Genomic DNA, 13041 nt, shown 5'->3' with positions numbered 1-13041 from the left:
ATTTTGGGGGGGAAAGCTGAAGACAGCTTGTTTAGCAGAGATGCCGTTTGCTACAACTCCTTATCTCCATGAACCTCTACAATGTCTCTCTTAACTTCATAAAATCAAAACTTCAATAAGAGTATTTAAAAAATCATCAAAAAAAACTGAATGTTCTTTTTCCCAGCAGGAAGCACACATGTAAATAATACAAAGCCATCCTGAGATGGCAGGTCCAAATGTCGGCTGTGAAAAATGCTTTTCTCAAGCAGTATAAGTGATTCAGTTTTACTAACTTGTGATGCTTCTGAAAATAGTTTGTGTATCTGGAGTGATATTTCATACCTGAAAGGAGCCCAGTCCCAGCTCGATGTAGAGTCTGGCCGCAACTCCAGTGTTCTCAGGCAGGAAGGCGAATACAGTGTAGTGCATCCCAAACAGAGGAATGAGGAAAAGGGTGGATTTAGCCAGCCTCCTGAGAAACGCAAAAACAATGAAAGCAATGAAAAGAAGAAGAAAGATTAAACAGAAGTCCAGATAATGACGCAACAGCTGTTTAAAGATTGAAATATCACAGCATACAAAGGCTCGGTACTTTCAGACTTACATGTCAACTCTGAAATGCCAGATACAAAGCAAAACACAACAAAATGTGTCATTCAAGTTTGATCAAAGCTACACTGGTGGTGTCACAATCTTCATTATGCTGACCTTTAAAACAGAGCCGTCATCAGGCCGATCAGGGGAAGAGATTCAAATGTCAAAAATGCAGATGCATTGTGCTAAAAAAGCTTAGATCACTGATGTCTAAATATCATGTAAATGTTGCCATTTCATTTTTTTATGACATTTAATTGTTTGCAACAATTTGCTGCAAGCCATGTGGATTTAGAAAGAGCAGCTCCACCTCTGCTTCATCAACGAAATCTGCGATAAGTGTCCTTATTTTTCTGTTACTCTTCCCTTTCCTGTCTTCTGTGCCATTGAGATTGTAAGCTAACCGACGCAGATCTGTCCACGAGATATCTGCACATGTGTTTTGTTCTCTGATGATTATGTCTGATTCAAAGCTCCAAAGTCAAGTTGTCCCAGCAGCTAGAGCATTACATTTAAACGTGAATATTCAAAACTAGCCACAACCATCACTCTGATCAGAAATAACATCACAGCCTTGATAGCTTAAAGGTTTAAGATTAAAAAAAAAAACAACAACATGAGTTAATTTCAAGCCTATAATAGGATTGCATTTGTCTTTTGTCACACCTGGGATTTGTGCCTTTGTGTTAACGTCACAGATCCGCCTGAGCAAGAATGAAGTTTGTGAGACAGAGATGAAGCTTTTGAAGCGATGGAACGATCCTGTCATGCAGCAATGGAGGAGACATCTATTTCTGGTATCAGGTGCTATTTTTATGCGCTCTCATTCTAAATTAATTCAGCTGAGCACTAACCCACACCAGCCAAATGTCAAAACAAGGAAGGATTCATTCAGGCAAAACTGGATTTCAGGTCTCCCACGGTAGATTCATAGATGAAATGATTCCACTGTTAAAGAGCTCATCATTTTCTCAAGGGATTTCATCAGCTTCCGTACTTATTACCCTTCATTCCTGACATAATGTCTCATTCAGCAGTTTTACCTCAGCATCGAACAGTAGCTTTGTGATTTAGAAAGAAACACCTTAAAGTTTACTTTTTATTCAAATGGAATATATAGAATTTAGATCTGACACAAGCAAACGTCATTTGCCCCAATAAAGGTGTCAGTGGCTGTATCGCTGAATAACTCCAGAACTTTCTTTTCTCTGTGTTCACTTTTGACCTACTTACACTTGATGAGTAGGTTCTAAGTGTTGCTCTCAAAAATATCCAAACTATTCGTATTTACCCCAAACTATGGCTACAACTAGGGCAGCAGTTTAAATCGAAAACAGCGTATGTATCACATAAATGTTTGCATAAGCATACAAGGCAGAGGATTGGTTGCTTAGTAGTACAGGATTTAGCACAGGAGAAGAACAGCAATGACTAAATGTTGAACTGGTCGTGGCTAATATCTGTTTCCTTCCTGAAAATGGTCACATGAAAGGAGCATGATGGACCTGAGAACACGTAGTCACAGTTTACACCCAATCAGAAAGTAAACAGGTGTCTGTGTCATAGTCTTCAAAAGTCCAAAAGTTTCTGTTCATTGAGGCAAAAACTAATTTTTTACTCTGAAGTACAATCAGCAGGGTTCCCAAAAGTGTTAATTTGAGGAGTCTCCAATTGGGTGGGGCAAAACAAACAGAATTTTTTTTACGAAACAGACATTTTACATACAAAGATTTGTATAATAGGGACATTCAGGCTGAATTCTTAGGAGAAATGATCTATTTGTGATTTTTACTCCGCCAAGGAACACAGCAGAGTTATGTGACGATCGGCGTTAGTTTGTCTGTTAGCAACACAATTAAAAAACGGATTTGGATGAAATTTTTGTCAGAAATGACACAAGGACCAATTGATTTGATTTTGGCAGTGGTGCGGCTTATATTCTGGATCCACAGATTCGTTAAAGATTTCTGTAACACTGCGAGACAGCGGCACAGCATCACTGTAACTATGACAAATGAACGCTACATCAGCTGCCCATACTGATGATCACATGATTGCAATCCAACTACAAATCCACTGCTCCATACCACAATTTTTTTTAAATATACATGGCTGAGCAGCCTTGGAGGAGTACTGTGCTTTCTGAGTGCTTTTCTTGTTTAAAATTTGATATGCATTAATTTTTTCTTTTTTTTTTTTAATAAAGTCAAGCTTCACTTCAATATAAAATGATTCAATTTGAACATTTTCTGGATTCTTTTTTTCTGCTATGAAAGTAAACTGTAGTCTTTTGAGTGCATGCTCATATTTGGGCTGGGAGGAGGTAGGACTTTGATATCACAGAGTCTGGGTATAAATCATCAACTGCAATATGACCGCTACAGTATTTAGGCTTCACTTTTTTTGCAGTAGGAGTACATGGTGACCTTTCATCCATCCTTACTTACAGTGAAACACTGAGCTACCTGCCAACATAAGCATGCTAACTTAACGTCACAGTTCTCACATTATGACAACAGCAATGCAAACATGTTCAAAGTTAGCAGGTAAAATGTTTGCACAGCGATATTTGCCAACTAACATTAAACAGAGAGTTCAGCTGAGGCTAGTGAGAGTGTCATTTAGCTGTGAAGATGAGGAAGCCCTGACCTGAAACAGGGTCAACAAAGTTATTAAAATCAATCCTCTGGGATCCACAGATATCTGTAAAATAACTTAATATTTGAGAGGCATTTCATTTATAGTGGCGCTAGCTGAAATGTCAGGGGATCGCTGAGGACAGTGGGATTCATCCTCTGAGGATAATAAATGTATTTAAAATAAAAGTAAATAGCGAAATTGTACAATAATGCAGTTAATAGCTGTTCAGAAATTCAGAGTGGCCCAAATGTGGTGCATCAACAGTAACAGTACTTGTTTGGTGCTTATGCCGTATGCTGCTGCTTTTCCACACAGCTACAGTATCACTATCTCCACACTTTCTTTATTTTGAGCTTAAAAAAACTTTTTTTTTCGATCTTTGAATGTAGTTATTTCTGAATTTCTGTGTGAATTCGGTTTCAATCAGATCACTATACCTATTCTTGTGAGGTGCTGGCTCACAGGCAGAGATCAAAGAAACAAGGTGAACCCTCATAACTCCAATGCAATCTTAAAGAGAGAAAAAAATGAAAATGCATAAGAGAGGGAAAGTGCAGTTTTTCCTCCTATTTATTCAGCCTTCCTCTTACAAGAATATACTTTAACTGTAAGATTTAACCTTTCACTTTTGATCACTTTGTGACTGCTTTTTGTTTGTTTGTTTTTTACTGCTAGCATCATGAACTGTACAGATTTTTAAAATTCTGTTTTATCAAAAGCAGCATAATGTCTTCATGGATAAATTCATATCGAGGTTGATTCATCCTTTTCTTATCATTTCTTCACAGAAATATTAAAATGCAAGAGAGCTGCAAGTGAACTTAAAATCAAATGTGTAGCATTTTGTGATTTCAGGTTGAGCTCTGACGTCCTGCATTAACTGATTGGTATCAGCTGCTTCTTTCATCCCTAACACTCACAGATCCATTCATCATCTGTTTGGTTACCTGCTGAGAAGGATCATCCAGTCACATTGTCGGCAGGCAGGACAGTCTTTCTAACCTGATGTTTCTTCCGTCAGTGCTCAGTTGATGCTCACGTGCTAACATCTTTTCATGCTGCAGCTCCATCCATCAGCCCAAACCCTTCTTATCTTCTTATTCTAGTAAAACTTTTGGTACTAAGGATGTTAGATCAATGTGTGTATGTTTTTGCTAATGTGAATTAGTCAGTTTGACAGCTTAGTAAAAGAACAGAGCCTTTTGACCCAAATCCAACCATATAATTTACTTTGTGTCTGTAACTACACTCCTAAGGTTGTTGTAGGGAGTTGTGTCAGTGAGTTGTGACTTACATGAAGTGCCCAGTGTCATTGTTCCCAACCATGGCAGAAGATTTCAGCTTTTGAACCAGGATTCGGATGACATTGATGAAGATGACAATATTGACCTGGTAGGGATACATGCACACATATGTACAGTCACACAAATGAAAACATCCCAAGCACATTGCGACAGATAAATTTATAAATAGTTTTAATGCATTACAGTTAATGGAAATCCTCTTGTTTTCTTATTAACAAACAAAATGTAACATTGTGTACTGAATGTGTTATTTTAAATAGCATGTATGAAGAACATCTGTCCCAAAGCCCTCCAAATAAAGAAGTGTCCAGTTATACATGTGTTGAAATGTAATCACGGGTCTGTAGCAAGATTGCATTTAAAGAGTTTGTGTCTTTTTATTTCACTTTTTAAAAATTATATAATGACAAAGAGAGAGAGCACCAGTCAGTGTTAGCCTGCTAAGATAGGTAGCTAACCTGGTGCCAGTTCCAAGGCGAAGGAGCATTTTATTACTACACTCTGCATGGTTGCAATTTACATTTGAATCATGTCAAATAAAATATACATCCAACCTCTTTCTTGTTTAACCAAGGATGTAAATATAAGCAATGCATCATAGGAGGATTATGTTACAGTAAAATAAGGAAAAATATGTGCTGAGACTGTCATCATATTTGTGTCAAGTGTGAGGTTTGTGAGCTTCTCTAATTTCTTTTGCAAGTTTCTAAGAAATTTCAGCAGCATTGCCACCATTCTGCATGCCTTGACCTCTTCCAAATCATGGTTCAACTGGAACCTCCAAGGCCTGAGAGATCCTTTTAGAGACTGAAAGAAAGTTTCACTGCTGCTCTGGTCCTGGTTGTTACCAGAAACCAGTTGATAATTCGTTCTTGGCGTTTGATGCCTCTGACCTGGGCATTGGCACCATCCTCTCCCAGCTAGACCTGGGGGGTTGCAACCATTCCTGGTAGGGACCAACAACAAGAATTTGGAGTACCTCCACACTGCCAGGAGGTAAAGTCCAGCCAGACCAGTTTTCTTTAATTGATTCAAGTTCATTATTTCCTATTGTCACGTTTCAAAAAATGTGAAACCTGGTCCTCTGTTCCACATCTTTGATCCTGATGATTCTCCCAAGACCTATCTTTATCCTGCTGCCCTGGGGAAGTCATGTGGGAGATAAAGGAGAAGGTCAAGTGGACGGCTGCTGGTTCTAACATGCCGGGTCTGTCAGATGAAAGGAATAGTGTCCACGATAACATGTAGTTTTTACTGTTATTGATAATTCAAGTCACAGTGCAGCAGATGGGACGAAAACTGAAAGATGTCATACATTTTTATTTATTTTTTTAACACGCACCTTCATTGTGAAGTATAAAACAGTACTAGACCAATAAAGCATGACATATATTTATATTGAATATCATATACAGACATGTCAGTCCTGCTGTCAATACAATTTGTATATTCCAGCTGTGTGTTGCCTCTTTTATACCATGGGTGCAGAAAATATTTTTTTAAGGACACAGTGAGGATACACCTGTGCATCCTTGTTTATAACTCTTCCAACAAGCTTCCTCAATCCTTCATCCTCTACCCTTGATATGCATTATATGAACTGAGATGTCCTTTGTTATGATGCACCAAGATGGATTTCCGAGTCACGGGCCAGAAGACAGAGGATCGAGGAGTTGAGGAGGCTGAAATTAGTGAAATGAGATGAGGCTTATTGTCCTTTGCCAGTTCATCTTGTCCCAGCCATCTCTGCCTGTGATTCCCCGTGTTGCCTGTGTTTGTGATCCAGCCTGGTTTTGACTACCAACCTTGCTTTGTGAATTGGATACCTGCCTGATTATTGTGCTTTTTTTGAACAATTAATTTGTTAGACTTTTTGTGATTCTCCAGTCTCTTGTGTTTGAATCCACACCCTGGTTGTGCTTTTATGCTAATTTGTTGGAGAAGCTGAACAGTGAGGATTGTCTTTTTTGCATGAGGCATGTATTTTTTTACCTCATACTTTCAGAATGTTCTGTACATTCTATCAAGAGGAATAGACAATCTGCTCCATCCTGGAGTTCCTGTATCAGCACCAGACCGTATCTGCTTTTAAAAAAAAAACAAAGCTACCAGTGTCAGGAGTGACACATTAAGTGAAGAGCACTCCTTGTACTGCTGAAAGTGGGTGTTGCATTGTTGTGCCTTAGGTCTGTTGTGTTAAATTTGGTAGAGCTACAGTTAAGAAATTGTAGAACAGGTTGAATAACACCAGTGTCACTGGTTTGCTATAAAGATGTTACTTACTATCTCGAGTTTTGATTGGGTGGAAGTAAAAATGTCTATATATATATAGACATATATATATATATATATATTTATTTATATCCTGGAGTTCCTGTATCAGCACCAGACCGTATCTGCTTTTAAAAAAAAAAACAAAGCTACCAGTGTCAGGAGTGACACATTAAGTGAAGAGCACTCCTTGTACTGCTGAAAGTGGGTGTTGCATTGTTGTGCCTTATGTCTGTTATGTTAAATTTGGTAGAGCTACAGTTAAGAAATTGTAGAACAGGTTGAATAACACCAGTGTCACTGGTTTGCTATAAAGATGTTATTTACTATCTCGAGTTTTGATTGGGTGGAAGTAAAAATGTCTAATTTAGCTGGAGTTCGAATCTCACTTTGGCCTAGTGATGCAGACACATAGAAGTATAGTTTTTTCACATTCTTCCTTGTGTCTCTCATCCATAGAGTCTGAGGTTGTTCATTTTGGCCTTACAAGTTTGCAGCTGTTCCTGACTGAATTTGAGGGGTTTCTTCTTGTGGAAATTTTAAAAAGAAGCCTAGGACTTAAGGGGTTAAGAAACATTTACAGGGTTCTCACTTTAAAACAATTTAACTGGAGTCTCAACCCCAAAATCTCAACCACCATATATATATATATATATATATATATATATATATATATATATATATATATATATATATATATATATATATATACATACATACATACATACATACATACATACATACATACATATATACATCTAAAATATTATATTGTATATTGTAGAATAATAACAACCTTTTTTTCTCTGTTCGTAAATTACATCATAACTGTCAAACTGCCACATTTTTTTAGTTCTCTCTAATTCTAGTCATGGTTGTGCTGCTTCCGTAGTTGTTCTGTACTTCAATTTTGAAATGAAAAATGAGCCCACCATGAATAAAAATATTGCAGGAGCAAAAAAATGCCCAGAAAGTGCTTGGGGTTCAGAGGGTTAAAATGTCTGTCATCTCACTGAGCAAGCGGTAACTTAATTATGTAGCTAACTACAGCCAACAAAAACTGCCTGAGAATTTTTGAAAAGCCAGAATGTTGTTTAGGAATACTTTCTGCCTTTCTGACAATATTTCTGTCATTCTTCTAACCAACTGGATGAAAAAACCGCCGCTTACTGAGTTGCACCTCTGTTTGCAAATCATAACAAAGATAGCATGTAAGGATGGTTCGACAGTTCTTTCAGGATTCTGAAAATATAGGCAGATATAATATGTACAGGGTGTCCCTAAAGTCTGGACACATAGGAAATCTCATTATCTATAATTTTATTGCCTCCACAGATTAAATATGGCTTTGTTGAAAGAAGAAACAGTTGAACTGGTACTTTTTGGACATAATGAAAGATAGCATATTAATTTAATGCACGTCATCTAAATAGGATTCCACTTGGCTTTTCCATGGTGACGAAGGTGGTTAAAAAGTTTAAAGAAATGGCCAGTGTCCTGGACAAACCCCGTTCTGGACGACCAAATGTATCAGCCAAAACTAAAGAACTGGTCATGGATAAAATTCATGCTAGCTCCAAAAAATCACTTCCCTAACCCTATCTTTCAATATGACCATTCTTCACTTACACTGAACTACTTAACTAGATGCTCAAAAAAAATTAGAGTTAATGAGATTTCCTATGTGTCCAGACTTTGGGGACACCCTGTAATATGTATGATATAGTCAGAATGTGGTTTGTTGTAATTTGGCGATCAGTGCGAATCCCACCACATGAAGCACAAACTTGGGCTACCTCTAGGACCAACTGTAAAAAAAAACTACTATATATTTCTAAGGCTATATCTGCCACCATAACAGAAGCAGTAAGTGAACCAAAGGTCAGTTCACCACACTGATGTCCACTCACCAGCAGCGAGGCTGTTATTGGTCCTTTAATAATCCACCAAATACCAACATTGTCTGTGTCGTCCCAGCAACTGCAATGAAAACATGATGGAATCCAGTTCATCACTAAAATGACATTTAAATCAAGGTAAGGTCCCTACCACTGTTTAAAATGCAGTGGAACAATGTACTGTGATAGCTGTGAAATTAGTTCCACATAAAGTACAGTAATATAATAAAATATATCATACCCTCTGTCATCATAGAAGAACCTGGTCAAAACCCAGAGGATGAGGACTGCTGATGGGAGCCCTGTGAAGTAATAGAAAGGACTAATTATGCATGCTTCCTTTATCTGTCAAGCAAAATGAATATGAAAGACGCTCTTGCTCCAACTCGCGTGTTTGCTGCAATTTTTATGGAAATGTCGTTAGGCGTACAGGACATTGTGCTTTCTCTGTGTATCACATTTATCTGTGTCCCACTTTCATCTCCATGCCAAGAGAAGAAACAGGTAAAGGATAAAAGCAGGAGACAGGAAAGAGCAAAATATTAAAGCTGGAAAGAAGCTGATAAGACGCCTCAGAGCCACTCTAATACTGACTGAGCACCACTCATATAAACACACTCAAACACACCTCAGGTTGCTTGTCACGGCATAAAAAACACAGATAGTGAGGACAGAGATATTTATTTAATAATATTCCAAAGCCGCAAATTGTGTGCAAATGTATTTTGTATGTTATTAGAATAGCTTAGGGTTTGAATATTATCATATTTAAATCCACTGGCAATTCTTATATTCAGCCTCATTTGACATTATGCATCTTTTTAACCATGTTTAACATATGACAGTTGTGGAGTAAAGGGCTGCAGATATCATATCTGTTAAAGGTACAAGATTTCTGATTTAACAGGGTAATGTTCATTTTTTCTAACAGATTATAAAGGTGCTGTCTTGAACCTGCAGTGCAGAACTTTTGTTTCCCCTTTCTGGCAGTGAAAGTGAATATATAAACACTGCTGATGTGTCTTATGACGTATGTTTCACAGAGTTTCTTTTATATCTGGAGCATCAGAAACATTACTTGGACACTTGTTAGATTTTCATGCTATAGGCTCCGTCATACTCCTAGCTGTTTTAGGCTGCTCTGTCTTTGCTGCTACAGTTGCTCCCCTCTTCAGCTCTGTCAAGCCAATTATTTCTGACTGATGTAAAGTACATCACTCCATGTGCGCCAACGTAGAAATGTTGCCACAGCCACCAGATTTAAAATTGTAATATGCTGTGAAATAGAAACAGATTCATCTGGCGCTCATAAACTTAATCGGCAGTTTGATAAGAGTTTGAATGTAAAGCATGTTGTAACTTTGAAGGTCAATGTTTTTTGTTCTAATAAACAGGATTCCAGACATGGATATAATGTTGTTTGTATTTTCTTCCAAAGTTATACTTGTTTTAATAGTAGTAAATAAAGTAAATAAAATGCAATTTCATGTGTAACTCTATTGAAGAGTACATTTCACTACTAAGTCAACTGAGTGTTGGGTAAGAATAACACTTTGACTAACACTTTGGAGTAAATCATGTTTTACCACTCACAGGACTCAGTTAAAAATCAGCACTGTATTTGGAGTAATTTCATAATCAGCCCTCAGTGTTATACAAGATTAACACTCTTTGAGGAGTTCATTCTAAATAACACTAAAAAACAGTTAGTGTTAAGCGTAAATAACTCTGAGTGTTATTTATCTCATAGTGTAAAACTTGATTAACACTATTCAGTGTAGTGTTAATCAAGTTTTACACTAAATACAATAATAACTCTTATCAGCATTAAATTGTAACATGTTGTGTAACTTCAACACTTTGTGGGTTGAGACCATATGTTCACTGACTTGAGTCAGAGTGTTACATGTACATTGATGATTTTACTGTGTACATGTAAATCCTGTGTTTAGTTGTGTGGTTCAACAAGACTCAAGAAATAAGTTCATTCTTGGATGCATTGCATTAACAAAAGAAAAAACTTACGTGGTTTTCTTTATTACTATCTTATAGTGATGATACCTGTTGGAAAGGTTACGGTGGTTGTCAGTCATCGCCATAGGAGCAGTGGCACTACCTGAAGTAACATAATGAATGATAGCCTGAAAATAAAAAAATCAAAAGGGTTTTACTGATTTATTTATTCTTATTTATTTTATCCTTTTTCTTCATTATTTTAGGGATTGTAAAAATAAATAAATCATAATGCCTAAATTTCAGATATCCCAGTCTGACCACTGATTTAGCAAACCTATTGTTCATTCTTATAAAGGAGGACTCTCACTTGTAACATGAAGACCTGGAAATTTTTCACCAGTTCTCCCAGCGTTGGTTGAATCCGTATTTCTAACCTGGATTGATGGACAGAAGTAGTGCTTCCCTCTCTCCTGTCAAATCAGCTGTCATGAACCCCTACCTTCAAGGTCTGCACTTGTCCTCCTCAGGACGACTCACTGTTCGTCTAATGCCACTGCAGTGTGGCTTTTCCATCAGCTGCTAAAGCTGGTTGCCTCCTGATTTGGAAGCGTTGTGTCTGTCTGAATGCTGAGGAGCAGATATTTTAATGAGACTGCTACACGCCATGCTCTGCCTCCTGAGGGTTTACTCAGATGGACGGAGGGGGAATTTGAGCATCCGTCTTGCAGCCACACTTCAGCACATCCTGCAATTTCTACAGGATGTGAATGTGAATGTTTGAACGCATGAATGCAGCCCTGACTGAGCACTGATGTATTACTTTACAATTTGTAGACCGAAGTACAAATGACCTCCAGTAACTTTGTTTTGCCAACTCTGCTTCCTCAAACTTTCAGGAGCTTCCTGCTGAAAACATTGTAACAGGAATGCTTCTGATTCAGAACTGATGGTCCAGTGTGGCTGGATTTTGCTGTAACATTTTGGTAACAGGACCCAAATGGCAAAGACGGGAGCTGTGGAACTTCATTAAAAACACCTCGGAGTATAGGTTTAAACAGGAAGATGTGTAACACTCAGGAAACAAAGAAGACAGTGGGGTGGGAATAGGAAAACAAAGCACTCAGAACATCCATAGAAAGCTCAGAGAAACAAAAGACGAAGGAGAAAACAAAGGGAACCAAAGAGACAAGAGTTGCAGTCACTGCTGAGGCTGTGTAAACAAGCTGGAGCTGAATTTTTGTTTGGAAACAGATTTCAAAACCGAATGTGAATATAATGTGTAGTTACAACATGTAAACAAATAACACCAACAACTTTTAGTCTCATTCAATGTGTTATAATGCAGCCATTAATTGTTGGAGATCACCTCATTTTCTTGTCATCTATTAAGATGAACTGCTGTCTCTTCAGTGAACTAGATGCTCAAAAAGCAGCTTCTGTGATTGTAAATCTCTTTCCTTTATTTGGTGAATTTTAGATGCTGCACCATTGCAAGTTTGTACAAAGACACATCCATGAAAACATTTTACCATGAGCAAAAGATTTGCACAATTTCTGGAGCTTCAGAAATGTACAGAGACGGGAGGAAAAGAAGAGAGGCTGAAGGATGAAAGAAAAATAATGTAATTTTGATATTTCTTCTTTCATCTCAGCTCCTTTGTTTTATGACGCTGTCTCCATTTCACTGATGCTTTACTGCGTGGAGAGCTGATATTTTCTGCAGTTTCACCTTTAAGACAGCGTCACTGGTAACCCCTGGGATTTCAGTGTGGGTTTGTGGAACCATTATATCTTTTGGGTGTTTGTATTTGTATATAATCTGTGTGTACATAAGTAAACATCGGATGGTCTGTCAGGGGTTTTTCATCCTCAGACAACCTTAACTCACCCCATCCAATCAGGATGTACCACCAGAAGTATTTCCTCTGTGAGACGAAGGTCAGGGCCAGCAGGGTCTGCAGATACATGCCCTCCACCAGCAGCCAGAAGTAATTGGCCAGGATGCTGAACTGGAAGAAAGCCACAGCTGACTTGCACGCTGTCTGAGGAGAAACACATCAAAACAAAGTTACTGAGTACTCAGTGTGTTTCACTATTTAACACACAAGTGCTTTTTCTCCTGTGGATAAGATGAGATTAAACCTTTGGGATTAATAAAGTTCTGTCTTATCTTATTTATAGCATCCTGTATAGCTAAATTTAACCCATCCTCCCCTCTGAACACTTAGTCGATGTACAGGCTCTTGCAAAAATGTGTAACTGTGACAGAAAGCTATAACTTTAATGGTATAAATGAACATTAAACAAGATGAAAAGAAAGGAGAAATGCAATAACTTGAGGTTGTAACCTCTGTGTAGCTGTCAGAAGTTGTGTGTTTTCTATCCAGATATACTTA

The 13041-nt window shown here is 37.8% G+C and overlaps 1 protein-coding gene across 1 annotated transcript in view; it reads right to left on the bottom strand.

Moving 5' to 3' along the window:
- LOC111570410 (vasoactive intestinal polypeptide receptor 1-like) overlaps positions 1-13041 on the bottom strand; it is a 53705-nt gene that overhangs the window by 2810 nt on the left and 37854 nt on the right. Inside the window, exons 7-11 of the mRNA XM_023273160.3 lie at positions 12534-12687; positions 8931-8991; positions 8702-8771; positions 4511-4605; positions 325-454 (exon numbers count right to left, since the gene is read on the bottom strand). Of these exons, the coding sequence (XP_023128928.2) occupies positions 325-454; positions 4511-4605; positions 8702-8771; positions 8931-8991; positions 12534-12687 (510 nt within the window). The remainder of the gene's footprint in view (positions 1-324; positions 455-4510; positions 4606-8701; positions 8772-8930; positions 8992-12533; positions 12688-13041) is intronic.

This window comes from Amphiprion ocellaris, chromosome 10 (genome assembly GCF_022539595.1).
Source record: "Amphiprion ocellaris isolate individual 3 ecotype Okinawa chromosome 10, ASM2253959v1, whole genome shotgun sequence".
NCBI classification, from domain to species: Eukaryota; Metazoa; Chordata; class Actinopteri; family Pomacentridae; genus Amphiprion; species Amphiprion ocellaris.
Note: the sequence above shows the minus strand (reverse complement) of the source record. Positions and strands in the feature narration are given on the sequence as shown.